At 39.4% G+C, this 17,255-nt stretch overlaps 1 protein-coding gene across 5 annotated transcripts; it reads right to left on the bottom strand.

The window, feature by feature from the left end:
• Positions 1-661: 661 nt before the first annotated feature.
• Positions 662-14,492, bottom strand: LOC117397948 (ectonucleoside triphosphate diphosphohydrolase 4). 5 transcript variants are annotated; one of them, XM_059013608.1, is made up of 13 exons: positions 14,468-14,492; positions 13,062-13,195; positions 11,020-11,217; positions 9,713-9,918; positions 9,250-9,400; positions 8,088-8,191; positions 7,544-7,603; positions 6,748-6,899; positions 4,873-5,039; positions 4,450-4,774; positions 3,087-3,172; positions 2,507-2,668; positions 662-2,090 (listed from the first exon to the last, which is right to left on the bottom strand). In XM_059013608.1, exons 2-13 carry the CDS (start codon positions 13,067-13,069, stop codon positions 1,862-1,864), a joined length of 1,848 nt encoding a protein of 615 aa, XP_058869591.1. In that variant the 5' UTR covers positions 13,070-13,195; positions 14,468-14,492; the 3' UTR covers positions 662-1,861. The 5 variants fall into 5 exon arrangements, with proteins under 5 accessions (XP_058869591.1, XP_033852817.3, XP_058869590.1 ...); XM_033996926.3 differs by lacking the exon at positions 14,468-14,492 and adding an exon at positions 14,384-14,457; XM_059013607.1 differs by lacking the exon at positions 14,468-14,492 and adding an exon at positions 14,297-14,318.
• Positions 14,493-17,255: the final 2,763 nt, after the last annotated feature.

The following is a 17,255-nucleotide window of genomic DNA, read 5'->3' as shown; positions in this document are numbered from 1 at the left end:
CGTTGATTCACTCCAGGGTTTCATGTACGCTTTCAACTCATTGATGGCGTTCCACTCACGGCAAAAGTACAATAGAGGCAGGCCTGACACTACTAAACTCTCCCCAGCTTCCTTAGCAACTGTTGCCTGGGCAGCCAGGAGTTATGGACATTCCATTTCTTACTGGGTGTTCCGATGTTTTGTGGCAGAGGAAGTAACAGACAGGTTTATTAATCTGTACAGCTTTTTAAAAAAAACACACACAAAAACCAAACGCACGCCTCTTAATATTTCAAAACTAGAAATAAAGAACCATAAAGTTTTAAACTTGCATGTGCATTTATCTGTGCCTTTTATTACTAGTTTTTAAATATACAACATAGGGATCTATTGAGAAGCAGACACATTTTCAGAAGAATAAAACTGATATAAAAGGGTGTAAAACTAGGAAGAAACCAACAGATGGAACTTTAGAGTTCTTTAAAGTAGTGCCAGATGCACAACATCGCTTATGCATCCGATGTAAACTTGCGCACAACATTGGATAATAAATGACAGAATGGATCCATTGCACAATGGTCTGTACCTACAAAGCACCAAGGGCACAACTGAATAAAGAAATACAAAATACAGAAAAAACTGTTCAAATTGACACACGACGCAAATGAAAACCCAAACCGAAAACATTAATTGCATTTTTATTACAGTCGAATTCTGCATTTCAATTTTCAGAGAGAAAAAAAAAATACAATTTGAACGACGACACACCTTTCTGTGCAAATGATAAATTAATTTAAATACAGTTCTTTATAAATACGGCAGTCTGTTACATCACCTATTTAAAAAAATAAAAACAGAAAAAGTGGGCATTATTACAGCAGTGACACTGGTGCTTCAGAAAACGAAGCTACATCTAGTTTATTAATAATAATAATATAAATAAACAAACAAACAAAAGTAAGCAGATGAGTCATTCCAAGCACAACAATCAGTCATCAATATCATTAACAGCACAGTCATGATGTGTGGTGGTGGTGGTCCAGTAGTCCGATATTGATCACTTATCCAATGCAATGCGTAACCTTTTCACAATTTACTATTTAAAAAAAAAAAACACACATCAAATATGCACGTACTGGAGTTCACAGAAACATAGGTTTATAATGATCTTCAAGACCACTTTGAACTGTACAGGGATGTTAATAGGGAGGTTGTAAAAAAAAAAAAAAAAAAGTTTGCATCACCTAAAATTTTGGGATTTAGACAATTAAAAAAAAAATTAAATACATTTTTGAAAATCATGTAGATCTGTAATTATATATGTTAACGTAACATTATTGGGAAGGTTTCATTCAACTTTATGAAGCACAATTTGTTAATTCTACAGGGTGACGCAAAACTTTTGGCCACAGCTACATTTTATATAGATAGAAAGATAGATAGATAGAGCTGTATTTAGATCATTAAAATCGACACTAGGAAGTCTAAATGCAAGTTGGTATGTAACCACAATTTTAAAACAGCCCCATTCACAGGCTAACTGAAACGTTGCCCACGTTAATGTGAAGCACACCAGCACCCACGGTCTGTTCCAGTGTGGTGTGACAGAGCCAGAGGTATTTGCTACAGGTAAAAACATGTCACAATGACCTGCTGCCAGAAAATTTGTGAAGGAATTGCTCAAGAAAAGTTCCACTGAATCCAGCGCTGTGTAACCTCAACGTGCATCTCATTGCCACACAGATCACTGCAGGGGTAAAAAGCGGTCATGTACCCAGGTGTACCGACTGCAAGCGTTTCATCCAAACGGGAATCATGGAGTGCAGCCGACCAGCGCAGCCCTGTTTGCTCTTGAATGGATGTGGTTTCTGGAGGCTGCTGGTTACGGCGTGCCGGGTATCTTAAGTGCCGCCCCCCCCTCCTCCATCCACAGGGCCGACGAGGACGTGCTGCGCGGCATGCGGCGGTGAATCCGGCGCAGACGCAGCAGGTACAGCAGGATGGACAGCAGGACGACCAGGAAACACACCAGGAATAAATAGTGGTTGTAAACGAAGGAGAAGCCCCTCCAGTGATAATGGTTTGCTTTAAAGTTCTCTTGTTGAATGTCCCTAAAAATAAATAAATAAATAAATAAATAAATAAATAAAATTATATATATTCACACGTTTTTCAAAATTCAACATGCACACTCAAATTCTGTGGAGAAACATTCTGAATAATGTCCCAGGCTAAAATGCTTTTTTTGCACTGGATGGCATCAACCACCTATCCTTAGTTATCCCTGGATTATAAAAATAAGCGTTCTTGACTTTTGGCTAATGCCTTTGTCTATGTTGTTATTTGTCTGCCGATTGCCTCTCTCCCTCTCTTTTCTGTGTGTGTTGGCACCCCAAAGGTTAAGGAATGTAACTTTTTGGGGACAAGGGTTAAAAGCAATGCATATACTCAAACGGGCAACAGCTGAAATCAATGCAGGGACTGCTAGCGGCTCCATGGAGAGTTATGTTCAGAATGTTTTTTTTACCTGAGAGGCAGGAACCTTGTTCTGTACAGGATGGCCCCGAGGGTCCACTGTACTTCTTTATCATAGACCAGCAGAGCAGTCTTCAGGTTCCTGTAGTTTTCTGGGAAAGAGAATCCTACGTGGAAAACCTCATGCATCCAGGCTGATTTAAAACACTGGTACCTGGAGCAGAAAAACATAGAAAACATCTTAAGAGCTGTGCAGAGCTTATCTCTATTAGTCTTGGTTATTGATCCTTTAAGATATACAAGCATGGCTAAAATATTTATAGAATTTCAGCATTGAAAATAAGACTCCCATTTCGTGTCGGTTTCACCAATTCCAGGTTTTAATAGAAGCTTGATTAGCCCCAGTGTATAGGTTACAAGCTTGGGGGGTGTGTCGTATTAAACCTCAGGAATGGATCAAACCGCTATGCAGCAGGAGTCTTATTTTCATCCTTGAATTTTTATGTGCAAGTCATTTGTGGTCCTGTGTTTCACCTAAACACAAAACTTCACAAATACAAGAGTCATCTTTAAGACCTTTAACTCATTAATGCTGCTGACGAAGCCTGTAACATCTCTAGTGTAGAACTTACTTTAGTCTGTGAAGATCAGCATGCGTTGCATACAGGCCACGATCGAACCGCTCTTTCAGCGTTGTCCACTTGGTGGCGCAGTAACTCTGCAACAACAGTATATCTTGAGGATTTCAACAATGCATGAAAGTTATACAAATACCCCCATTACAAGCAGTTTGAACCAGACTTAATTATTAACTTAATTAGACACACATTTTTACAACACTCCCAGGTGCAGATGTTCATGCAAAGTTTCATAAACATTTGGAAGAGAGGTTTTGAAGATCTAGCCTTCCAATAAGAGGCCATAACTCCTGCTAAAGCAGATCACCTAGATTCTGAACCCCTCAATAGCATGTGCTAAGGAATGTGCATACCTGAGTGGTTTAAAGGGGTGAGGCCTGTATGAGAAGAATGTGCCATGCAACTGACCACACAGCTAAAGACAAACACCACTGATTTCAATTATCTGGCTTTGCTGTGTGAGTAAGTGGAGCAGACCTGGATTCAATTTCAATTGTAATTGTGCAATTCGTAATTAATCTCAATTACAACACAATTGAACCTTGGTACACTTCTGTAATTGTACCATATAAATGATCGATTACAGTTCAATTACACATTTGTCATTCGCTCGTTATTCTTGTATTTTCAACAACTTTTGATGACCCCATTTGCTGCATTTGTACCTGAGATTATTGCTCGGTTATTTAGAATAAACAGAGTAAGCACTTTAAATGCGTGTACTTGTTTATGTTACTTTAGTGTAATTGTAATTATAATTGCAATTACTGCAGCACAATTGTAACTAATTGTAATTTAACAAAATAGCATTGGAATTGCAATTTCAGGTATAATTGATCCCAGGCCTGGACCACAGTCCTTGCCTGAACACTCCGTGCCATTCAGCCCTAATCTCTCTAAAGCACGGACGAGTTTGACTGGTTCAGACTTTGTAACGTGATGCACAGGATTCCATTTTAAAGGGATACTATGTGCCATCCACATGTCCTTAATATTTAATTTCTTACCAGTTTAAATATTCCATTGTGTGTGTTCTCTATTATTCTCCATCGTTATTTCTGCTAAGATCATTATTTCCAGGCTTACTAACTAGTCCTGCAAGTCCCTTTTATACAACCCAAAACATGGATGTCTGTCTCCTTTAAAACCTACAGATTTTCCCATTTACTAACTCACAGCTGCCCCGGTCCGTTCAGAGGGGGCAGAAATTAGTTGTGCTTTTACAGTGATGAAAAAAAATGGTTAGAAAGAATAACGACAATACATACTAGGATATTGATCAGGTAAGAAATTAAAAATTAAATCATAAAGTATTTTTTTCTTATGTGGAATTTTTTTTTTTTGGTTGCTTCTCTACCTTAGCAGCATTTGTGTACTTTGTCACATTGTAAATCCCCCCCATGCGCAGAACGTCTTCAGTGCAGTAGTAGAACTCGGAGAATCCATAGAACTCGCTGTTCTGGTAGTCTATGGGGGGTTGGTACACTCCATTCAGGGAGGACTGGGTCTCGTTGGTCTTGTTCATAAAAGGCTGGATCAAAACCCGACAGCGATCAAAGTCCCCCGTGCCACGGAGCAGCAGAGTCTTTCCGTTGTGCTGGATTTCGTCAACGATATCGAGGGGCAAGCAAGGGTCCAAGTAAGGGGACTCGGACGTCTCTCCTGTATGTTTTCCTAGAAGCCTACACAAGAACAGACAGTATTTTATATACAGGGTGTGCCTTTGGGGACAGTACAAGGAGGAACAGCACAGGTGGTGAGGGGCTGGATGGATGCCTACCTGTTTTCAAGCTCGGTCTTGGCGACGATGCTCTCCTCGTATCTCTGGCGGGCAGCGTTGCCTCCGAACCCCAGGAAGGTGGTCACATACACCCGGTACACGTGCTCAGTGCGGTGAGCGTCGCAGCCCAGATTGAACTCAGCCAGCAAGTTTTTTGCCACTTCTTCCTGTGATGGGGCAATGGGCATCGCGTGAGATACAATAAAGAGCTCTTAACCCCATTGTAACTGTATGCTGCATTGTTCCTTTAAAAGCATTAGCACGCCACGAACAGCACAGAACTGCAGCATGCCAACTTTGAAGACTGTAATGCTACCTTTCTGAATAAAACAGTCTGAGATTAGGTAGGCCTGTTACTGAGATTATATATATATATGAAAAATGAAAAAACACTGATTTTATCTGTGGTACTTCAGCACATGGCTTTTCTTACCTCTTGTACCTCATTTGCCCCACTCTTCACTTATACTGTAGACAAAGTTGCTGCAGCTGTTTCCTGGTACCTAACTATTTCCTGTTCTGTAGGTCAATCTCACAGCAATGGCTTAGCATGTGACCATGAAGTAGCAGTGTAATTAATGTGAGTGCTGTATAGGAAATGTCTGCATATCTAAAATTATAGGTGCCAAAATATTTTCAGCAATTAGATCAGCGTTTAAGGTTTGAAGGCCTTGGTTTCATTGAACACGTTACACATACATTTATGATGTATATTAAATACGGGCATAACTCATTAAATACATATTTTTCCAAAAACCTACATTTATACTGGATACACACGCTTTTCAAAGCTTTAAGCCCAACATTTGAATAGACTGGTTTTACATCCAATTTGCTGATCTCTGCTGTTGAAGCAAAACAGGCAAAACCACAGTAGCATGTGTCTGGAACACTGCTGCCTTTTATATGAAAAATGTAAATTGCCTGTGTTGGGGATGCTTTAAAACCAGACAGGACATTCCGTTTCATTGTCAGATGCTGCAAATGCCCTTGTCACAATAGCTCTCGACATTCCCTTCAGACAAAATTAGAAAAATCCACGGAATCTCTGTCTGCAACAGCGTACTGGTGCGCCATTAAAAAAAAAGAAAAAGACAGAGAAGTCTGGTATCTTTCAGGCATCCAGTGGTGTCTGTGCTGCAGACTATTAGACCAGTAAGTGTACTATCCATGCAGATATATCTTATTTATATCCTTTACAGGGAATTTAATGTTACTTGCAGTTTCTGCTTTCAGCTGGTACAGCATTGCAAGGTTTCAGACACACAACTGTGGAATGCCCGTTCTGCACACGTCTGTTGCATACGTCTTTCTCTTAGTATCTGACCTAGTGTAAGCTCCGGGTTTATTAAGTTTGTTTTACAGGTTCATGCTTGAGTGGTTCCCAATGTGCTCCTTGCAATGTTTCATTTCTTTTTCAATCCATTTGCTATTTGAGCCCATTTATATTTGCTGTGCTATAGAACATACACATTATTGTGCTAAAACCTGAATGCGCTTTTGAAAGGAACATCTTCCAAATAACTGAAACACAATACTTTCCTGGATTAGCTATGCTCCTGTTTTAAAATATTGAAATTATTTAACACTTAAAAAAAAAACGCACATTTATGCTGTGTTAGTAAAGCACAAAAAAAAAAAAGAGAGAACTTGGCAAGTTAAAAAATTAAAGAAGCGACACACCCAACAGACGTAGAGCATGCACTTTGCTTAGCTGCCATCAGAACTCCACAATATCCTCCCTCTCCTTCAGAAACTGTCCCTGTGCCGAGGGATCGAGGGACTCCAGTATAAGGCGAGAGGGATGGGAAACAATGGGTTAAAAGAAATGGATTGACCAAAAACAAGGAAATAAAAAAATGTCTGGATAATAACCTGCTGTGAAGAGGCAAAGCTTACAGTTTTGGGGACTTCGTACGCGATCTGGGTGGAGACGCCGCCCATGTCCAGGACCCCAGCTGTGCGCTTTCGGATCACAGCCTCCTGGTTCTCACTGCCTGGGACCTGAACCTCCACCACTGCGTCATCTGAGGAGAATCAGAAAAGCTATCATAAGCCCACGATTCATTTTTAGAACTGACTGCAGCATGTACTTGAATGTAAAATCATGAGGAAGAATGCATGTGAAATGAAATTGACTGAATCTGTAGCACTATGAAAACACTCAGGCCATATTTGACCTGCATATTGTTGACAAAAAAAGTGAACACTTGAAATAATAATAATAATAATAATAATAATAATAATAATAATAATAATTTATTTCTTAGCAGACGCCCTTATCCAGGGCGACTTACAATCGCAAGCAAATACAAATACATTCAAGTGTTACAATATAAGTCATACAATAAGAACAAGAAATACAATAATTCTCAAGTGTGACAAACCACAATTCAATAATACAGCAGATAATAGTAAAAGTTACATCAGGATTAAAAGAAATGGATTGACCAAAAACAAGGAAATAAAAAAATGTCTGGATAATAACCTGCTGTGAAGAGGCAAAGCTTACAGTTTTGGGGACTTCGTACGCGATCTGGGTGGAGACGCCGCCCATGTCCAGGACCCCAGCTGAATGTTTAACACTCTCCATTTGAACCCTAAAGTATTACCGCCCCCAATTATTTCCCTATTCTATGGTTAAAGGAATCATAGAATTTAAAAGATTTACCATCTTCAATATGATCAAATCTTCCAAGCACAAAATTAATGCCAATCCATGCATAGACACCTATAATGTGGGGAAAAAAAGAATTAGTATTTTATAAAATGTTACCATCTTATACTGTACATTGATCCCCACCCAAATGGTCACACCTTTTTCATTTAGACATTTACCTCAGATTTCCCAAACCTTTATTGGCATTAATCTTGCATTACCTAATGTTACCTTAGGCAAGAGTACAAAATGAGTGCTAACAGGGGTATGTAAAACGACACTTACTGATTGTACCAAACTCAATCTGGTATCTAAGCAATGAGAATGTAAAACTAACATTTCAAAACTGGATTTAATAGGTTATACAGAATGTACTAAAAATAAAAACCGTTCAAGTTAAAAAGCAAAATAAAAAAATGCAATTAATATAGTTTAAAAGTTTGGAGAATGGCTAAACATTTAGAAGTAATATACTGAACTTAATCCACCTCTTTATCACTGACCGACTTTCCTGTAGAAAACTTCCAATTGAGTGGCGCTGGCTACAGTTTCTTACCCTCTTGCTTGCCGGATATAACCTCCACATGCGAGTCGGAGAAGAGGAAATCGAAATGCACTGGGATATCAGTGCGGAGATCTTCCAGCAAGGCTTCCTGCTGACTGTGAACACAGACCAGACACACACACACATCTTACTGCCACATTCAGAAACGCTTTCAATCAACCTGTACCCCACAGCCACGGCTGGACTTGATTTTACAGCAACCGCTAAGTTTGAGGGGGGATAACCAAGGATAGGTGGTGGATGCAACCCATGGCAATTCCTCAGTGCTGTAAAATGCTGTAATAAAATCCAGCTGCATCTTATCCAAAAGCAATAATCAAATCGACCCAGTCACATTCAGGAACAAACACCTGAGTGCTAATGCTAGAGTGTGCTTTCTCAATGTTAGAAAACACACGTTTTAAATTTTTTTTTTATATATACATATATATATATATACATATATATATATATATACATATATATATATATATATATATATATATATATATATATATATATAATGTGGTCACTATCTCTCAAGTGCTGCTTCTAATGCATATATAGCTATGGCCAAAAGGTTTTGCATTAACCTCTATATAGAATTAACAAATTTTGCTTCATACAGTCAAATGAAACCTGCTGAATAATGTTACGTTAACATATCGAATTACACACCGCTTTCTAGTTTTCACATATACTTAATGAAAAACTGACGCAAACTGAAAAATGTGACATTTTAAAATCCAACATGAAATACTGTACTACTATCATGACTTCTGGTAGACTTTTGCAATATCATTGATTACATGATGTTAAACAGAAGATCTAAAAGTATGTTCATATATTTTATTGCATCTCAATCCTAAAATTCTAGGTGATGCTACAGCTGTATATATCTGCAAGTATGTCAGTGCTCATTGAAGGGTGCTGTCTCAATATGAGCAACCGATAAGAGTTTTTCCTGAATACATTCAAAAGAATACTGCAAGTTGCACAAACTTGTGATTTGTCACAGCCAACTTAACCAGCAAACCATCCTCTACATAACATTATTGCATGGCACTGTAATGCACCCCTGATGTGAAATCGTGGCTTTCAAACGATGTGGTAATTACTGGTAAGAACATGTTAAAGCATGTAGTGCCGGGGTCTCAATCCCCAGCCCCTTTACCTCTCCGGCAGGATTCTCATGCCAGCGGTGCAGAGGATGTAGAGAGGTGTCTCCTTGTGCTTCACCTTGGGGATGTGTTGAGACGCGAAGTTCAGGAGGGTGTAAATATAATCGCTGGCTTTTTCTGGAGTGATTGCCAGCTCTGAAATCCCTAGGAAAGAAAAAAAGGAAAAAGGGAGGAAACCAGAAGTGTGATTTCTACACACAGCTCCCTTCAGTGAAGCCTTCAAGTCCACTACACATACCAATAAGCACGTGCATGTTTTCAGTTATGCTTCTGCGAGAGTAGATACTTTTGTGTTCTCAATGCCCCGGATGTTTCCTAATATTGACTGGAAAGCGGTTGCCGATTGCGCTTCTAGTGCTGCTGTGCTGTTTCTAATACCGCAGTCCTGCGCAGGCTGCATGACTCCTCGTGCATGGAGTTGGGCAGACCTGCTGCTCTGCACTCCAGAGCTCTTACCTGGTTTGATTTTCATGACCACTGGCTTTCTGTTCTTGTCCCTCATCTGTTTGATGTCCAGCAGGTCATGTGGGTTCCCGTTGTGTCTTGGCCAGCAATACACAAACACTCGGGAGCCACTGCTGCCACAGTCCACCACGATGCCGTAGTTCAGGTAGGGGTTGCTGGTGTCTGTTGCTTCAACATCAGTCACTCGAGCCAGGTACCTGCAAAAAGAGGAACATGAGTGACTGCAGTCGAAGCAGGAGCTCCTTCTATAATGTACAGCTATGGACACACATTTTGCATCACCTAAAATCTTAGGATTGAGACATCTCTTAGTTGCCAAACTTATCGCAAATGTTCTACAGGAAGTCATAATAGTAGCAGAGTATCTCATGCTAGATTTAGAAATGTAATTTTAGAAATGTCCGTTTTTTGTTAAGTATATGGGAATCTACAAAGCGGTATTTAATTCAATATGTTAACGTAACATTATTCAGCAGGTTTTATTCCACCTTCTATAGGGTGATGCTAGGTCATAGCTCTACAGTACACAGTCACTAAAAAATCCAGAATCCAGCTCGAATCAAGCACATGGGGTTCTGTTTTATTGAGATCGATGGTATACTGTTACTGATCGTGTATTGTTGTGTCTCTTGAAATCTTTCATGTGTTATTGGCGTCCCACAGAATCTATGCGTTTCTACCGCATGCAGTTTTGAATTTGGCAGAATAAACTTGACCCCATGGTTGTAAACTGTCGCTACAACAGACAGAAAATCCAATCTGGTGTTTTCACAAAAAAAAGCTATTTTCTTTCTCCAGCAAAACAAGATTTCTGCATTTAAATCGGACTTACAGTATTATACTAACCGGATATCTTATTTGCAGCCATTACTGAAGAAACAGAACCAATCTGTCTATAAACAGACATTATTATAAGCTTTTCAAAAATCCAGTAGACATTTGACATGGCCGCAGTGTGCAACACTTACATATTTCACATTAAATTTAAAAAGGCATATTAACAATAGCAAAGGTGACAGACAGGCAGGCAGTATGCTAGCTTAGGCACAAAGCTCAACGTAACTCAGTAATCCTAAACACCGACCCTCCCTAGCAGAAATTGACAGTGCTTCATTATGTGGTGGTTTTGTGATACTGGCTTCTCTTAAGAGAGAGATGAACTGAGACTACCAACCGCATTGAAAAGGTGTCGTAACCCTATACATATACATATACACACACACACAACAAACTGGTTACTTGGTTACTTTGCAAGCCCATGTTGCAATGTTACCCTGCACGTGATACTCAAAGCCTACCTCTGAAACTTCTTGTCTTTGTGTAGCCAGCCCTGCTTGCTCCTCCCCAGGACGAGGAAGAAGTACAGCAGGACAAGGAGCGCGATGCAAAGTCCGATCACGATTATTTGGCGAAGGGCAGTGATGAGAATACGAGGAAACCCGACCGGTGCTATGCTGAAGTGCCAGGAGGCTGGGAACAAACAGGAAAAACTGCACCTGAAAACAAATTGAAACAAACATCATTACCAGCTACTCAACTTGCTTAAACGAAGGCATTCATTAGAACAGACGCGGTTTTAAAACCATTAGGAATTGGGAAGTTTGACTAACAGCGTTTGTGTCTCTTAACTGTATTTATGTATTTTAAATGCAAGTAGGACAGGATTGTTCCTACTTTACTATTTCAACTCTGGCGGTCCCTCTTCAGATCATTTTAATAGATTGACATGATATCTTATGGGTCAATTCCAAGCACACCTTGATACCCAAATAAAAAAACAGTGTACTTAGACCAACTTAATAATGGTTTAACACTAGAAGCCCCGCGGCAATCACTTTGGCGGTTTTTGGTTTTAAAATGTAATTTTCTCCAGCCGTGTAACACATATGGGGCTGCGCGTCCGTGTACCTTTCTGTCCGTATGGATTAAATATTCTCACAAAGCATGAAATGTGGGACTGCAGAAATAAAGGAGATATATTACATTATACCTAAAAGCCGCAGGAGCAGTCACATTGACGACCACAAAAAACAATTGCATTTATTATACAGAACGGTATTCTACTTTATTATTTTTATTTACCAGTCCGCAATGTGTTTAGCTGTAATTAGATTAGTCTCTACTCTCTGCCTAAGTGAATAACTGGAAGTCTACTGTTTTTCAATCAGCCTTTTGAAAGGCTGGCGCCTACTTGCCAGCTGCGGTGCTTTGGTCAGACAATTAGCATCGGGACTAGTGAAAATAAATACCAGAGACCGTGGAGTTTTACAACGCAACAAAATTTGGAGTTGATGTTTTGGATCAGATGGCACGGAAGTATTCTGTGAAAGCTGACTCTCGACGGTGGTCTGTTCAGGTGTTTTACAATGTATTGGACCCAGCAGCCATCAACTCCTGGGTACTTTACAAAGAATGCACGAAGAAGAATTTACCAAGGAGAGAATATATTTTACAGTTAGAACAGGAACTTCGCAAGAAGCATTTGGAAGAGAGGGAGACTGCCAAGCGTGTTTCCACAGCTGAAGCTGTCAACCCCGGAGAGAGCCGCAAGAAACGCCAATGCCAGGTTGGCAAGTGCAATAAAAATAAAACTTCAGACAGCTGTGCCCTGAGCAGAAAGGCGGCGTTGAGAAGCGCATTGTCTGTGTTGATTGTGAACAGCCTTAGACTCAAGATAAAGGAATACCCTTTTGTTGAAAAAAAAGAAATAAATTAGACTTCTTTTATAACTTGAGCTGTGCGCTTCTGCAAAATGTTTTTTTCTAACTATCTACATTGTTCACTCTGATAATAAACCGATTGCTATATTATATATATATATATATATTATATATTATATATATATATATATATATATATAATGCTTTGGTTGTTCAGATGTTTATGTGACGTACTCAATAAAAAAAAAAAAAATTACATCTGACGGTTTCTCCTTTCATTATACTATTTACAGTGTTTTGAATACAGTCGTCAGAAAGACTGCTGCGGGGCTTCTAGGTATGAGTATATCTCCGGTCCTTCTAGTGTTAAGAGAATGAATTACGTGTATCTGTACTTCAAAGTTTTGTATCAATCAAGCTTCTGGGCTGTTCCCCAAAAGTCTTAATTTCCTTACAGTGTATTTACTCAAGTCAAACTGCAGGGACGGAAACAGAACTCATATTGCATAGCAGTTTCACCCATTCCAGGTTTTGCTAGGAGTGTGTAGGTAACTAGATCATGTGTGTCTTATCAAACTCATAGCAAACCCAGGATTGGATCAAACCGCTATGCAATGGGAGTCTTATTGCCCTCCCTCACCTGTAAAAGCTGGGTAATAAATTGATTGAGATCCACCTACCTCACCATGATAGCGTCTCCTTTGATCAAGGCACTGGGAATACAATGAGGGTTCAGCAAGTGTTTTGTCAAAGCATCTTCACCGGTTTACAGTACAGAGAACACAGGTCCTCCAAATGGACACCATCCTGAAACCTGATGAAAGACATGCTCGTTAATGCATCATTTCCACTGCCTTTCCCCATGTATAACAGAGCTGAGCGGCCTGGACAAGGTGTAGCTGGAAGGTGTTTCCACTGACACTCAGCTATACCCAAGGCTACGGTTTTGTCACCGTGGTGACTGAAGTTGTGAATTTGAATAAAGTCCACGAAATCTTTGAAATGGATGTAGAAACACATTTAATAAGCCGCTTCCTTTATTTCTATCAAGAAATCCCATTATATGATGAATTGCTGTCGTCTACTTTCACCTGAAGAAGAGACCTCGGTGATCTTGAAAGCTTGCGATTAATTATTGTTTAGTTATTCCAATAAAAGGTATCGCCCACCGTTCTCTTTAAAAATCACAATCGATAAGTGTACTAGACTGAAGTTAGCATTATAGTACTCGCTGCGATTAAAATCAATATACCGCGATATAACACTGCATAATATAAACCGCAACTGGGTGGCCTACGGCTTCGACACAATACTGTATCGAACACACTACCCAGAATTGTTGATATTAAGAAAATAACTATTCCTCAATTACGACCAACATGTAACGGTATAGCTTATATTTTTACAACTAGCACAGCGGTGTTAACTAATGTTCCAAGTTAAAAAAAAAAAAAGATAATAATAACCTATCGGTACTGTGACACACTGGCACAGCGTTTCGACCAGGCAACAGATACATATATACATACATTATTGCAACGTAACTCGAGCACACTGCTCCACTGTTAAGCTGTTTGCATACCTGAACACCTGTACAGAACCGGTCCCTTTGACGCTGCTGATGTGTCACTTTTCACCCTGCTCTCAGGTGTTTAAAATGACAAACTTCCTCCACTGCAACCTACCTTGAACCACCCAACCCCCCCGCCCCCTGCTCTCACTGATAAAGCTAATTGGATAACCGCGATAGTCGCTGTCGCCTATCCGTTTGAAACTGACGCCATTGCGGCTCAACACGGAGCGTCCCGTCGTTAGTAAACTATAGAGCGCCTGGAGCCAACATGGCGAACAAGCGGGCTGTTTCACAACATCGTCGTAGGATAGCGCTTCCTCGTTCACAACAAGCAAAACTTACTGACAAGCAATGTCCGGTCCAAAAAAAAACACTGGCAAGGACACAAAGCTCGTTTTATGATACAAGAAAAAAAATATTTAGAAGTACCTCTCAACAGATGTCATTTTAAAAAAAACTGCCACGTCTTCGACCTAGTTTAGTTGCTATAGTAAAGTAAACGAAAACACACACCTGGCAACGCATGCGCAGGATGAACTCTACGCTTGAGTGTTTGCGCATGCACCAAAGAAAACTTTATTGATTGAAAAAAAAACACAAAAAACTACACTGCATTGTACACGCGGTGTTGAAATTCGTGAACAGTTTGCGATTTAATCCAGTTTAGGTCTCAGTTTAAATCAATGTTCTTTTTTTTTTTTTTAATCAACCAGATCTATCCGTTATTTTTAAAAACGTCGTATGTTTTGCCACATTGCTTAGGCAAATGTTGAACTTACAGGACAAGGCAAAAAAAAAAAAATGTCCACATTTAACAACTCTTGAATAGCATTAAGCAGACATCGTTGACAGTTCAGATTGTTTACATTCCCCAAAGGTAGTTTAAGCTGCTTACTTTTAAATGGTAGTTAGCGTGTAAGCTAATACACGGTGCAGGCTACCAATTAATAAGAAGCTATGCTGAAGATAGAAATCGAAACATACGCTTTACTCTATTTGATGTGATATTTTGTAACGTGATATTTTGCAACGACTGTAAGTCGTCCTGGATAAGGGCGTCAACTAATAAATAAATAAATAATTATTATTATTAAAAAAAAAACTTTTAAAATACTGATAACATGGTGTTTATAGTAACTTATTTCTAAACTATATGAAACTGTGGAGTAGTGGTTAGGGCTCTGGACTCTTGACCGGAGGGTCGTGGGTTCAATCCCAGGTGGGGGACACTGCTGCTGTACCCTTGAACAAGGTACTTTACCTAGATTGCTCCAGTAAAAACCCAACTGTATAAATGGGTAATTGTATGTAAAAAATAATGTGATATCTTGTAACAATTGTAAGTCGCCCTGGATAAGGGTGTCTGCTAAGAAATAAATAATAATATTAACAAATTGCGCCTGCAAACGTTTATATTAGGTTTAATATAAGGTTTAATTTTGGATATTTAAAACGAGTTGCCCGTGTGTAAAGGTAACGTGATGGTACTCTCTGCAGTGTTAAATCTGCACAGTATTTTCTGTAAGCAAATGCAAACTGTTGGGATAATAAGGAGAGCTCAAAGCAATGTTTGCAGAGGTTTCTACGTTGAATACACGTTGAGAACATCTCTGCAACCAAAAAGCTGAATCATACCTTGTGTAAACAACACCACTTTACAAGGAAAACAAAACATACTTACAACACAAATTGAAATAAAAAAAGTATTATACTTTTGAAAACAATAAAAGTGGGTACATTCACTCAAAAATCCCATTCTACAGATGTTAGTTGTTCAAGCAGATGGCACTTGTGATTGAAACAGGTTGTGTGGCTGGACTCTTCAGAATGCACATGTCCCCCTCTCTGCTTTCCTTCATGTCAGTAACCCTATCTAATGAATGTCCACTTGATGGTCACTATATACAGCCAATAGGTCTCTCCCTGTTGTTTTATTTAAACCCTGTATGATTAGTTTTGGCACAGGTGCAGAAAGACGGGCCAGGCTTTTCAGTGACGGGTCAGCTGAGAGAATTTGAATACTGAGCTTAAGTTTGAAATCACCCTAACCCTAACCCTAATCTAAAATAATGTAGTACAGTTTCACATTGGCCCGTCTTTCTGCACCAGGTAAAGAGCGTGGCCCGTCTTTCTGCACCTCTACCTGAGTGTCCAGGTAATGCTTAGAAGAATCAAAGGCTGCATTCGTCAGAGCAGCTGACAACTTCAGAGTGTGACTAGGACTCTGTGACATACTCTATACAGCTGAAGGGAGGGGTGGCAACATACTTGGGTGAAGTGCACTGATGTTCCACTCCTTAATGACTGGGGCCATCAAACAAGTGCTGAGCAAGCACTGCTGGGGATTAGCATTGTGCAAACATCCTGTGGGTGCATAGCTCCCAAAAACACATTCAAAATATCCAACCCCCTGGTTGTAGTGTGTTAGCGAGACTCCATTGTTTGTTGACAGAGGAGTTGGTTGCTAGCAGTAATTTAAGTTAAGACAGGGGTGGAGGCTATCTTTCTTGCGAATCCTGGAGTAGCTGCTGGTATTGTCACTGTTCAGGTTTGTTGTTGTAAGACACTTTCAAGTCGTCGCGTGCGATTTTGTTTGCATGTAGCCGGAAGTATGATAACGACTTTTCATGGAGAAAATAACGTCATGCAAAATTAGATATTAAAAAAACTTGTGCTGTGCAACTTTGGGTTATATTTGGGTATTTTGATAATGTATATACCACTATTTCCGGTTTCTTCCGATTTCCAGTTACCATGATTATAAAATGGTTAATCATACACCGTGTGGATATCTTTTTTCTTTATCAAAAGCACATGTGATTTCACTACTTTATTACACTTTTAGATGAAACTTTAACATTTGTCTACTTGACATATTCTGATATGTCAAGCAGACCTTTTATTTTGATCTGTTTTGAAGTTATGGATGATTTGCTACACTTTTTATTTTACCATGTTGCACCATAGTACACTTTTATAAGGGCAATAATGCCAAGGGGAAATCCCAAAGGCTATGTAATAGCTTTTGGTTTTATTGAGATGTCATTGGGGTTTAGTCCTGAAATAGTGGGTAGTGTTGCTGCTGTATGTCAATGAAAATATTAAATGAGCAAATAAGAAATGCAAGGAGCTATACAGCACATGGTGTGTATGGATAACTTTATTATTCTGACATTACCGAGGTCTCGGGATGGTTGGATTATGTATTATTTTTAAGGGTTTTTTTTTATGCAGTAACTTAATTTTTGACAGCATAGGCTATATTGAGGGAAAACCCTAAAATCAGATATTAAATCATACC

The sequence above is a fragment of the Acipenser ruthenus genome, chromosome 46 (genome assembly GCF_902713425.1).
Source record: "Acipenser ruthenus chromosome 46, fAciRut3.2 maternal haplotype, whole genome shotgun sequence".
NCBI lineage: Eukaryota > Metazoa > Chordata > Actinopteri > Acipenseriformes > Acipenseridae > Acipenser > Acipenser ruthenus.
Note: the sequence above shows the minus strand (reverse complement) of the source record. Positions and strands in the feature narration are given on the sequence as shown.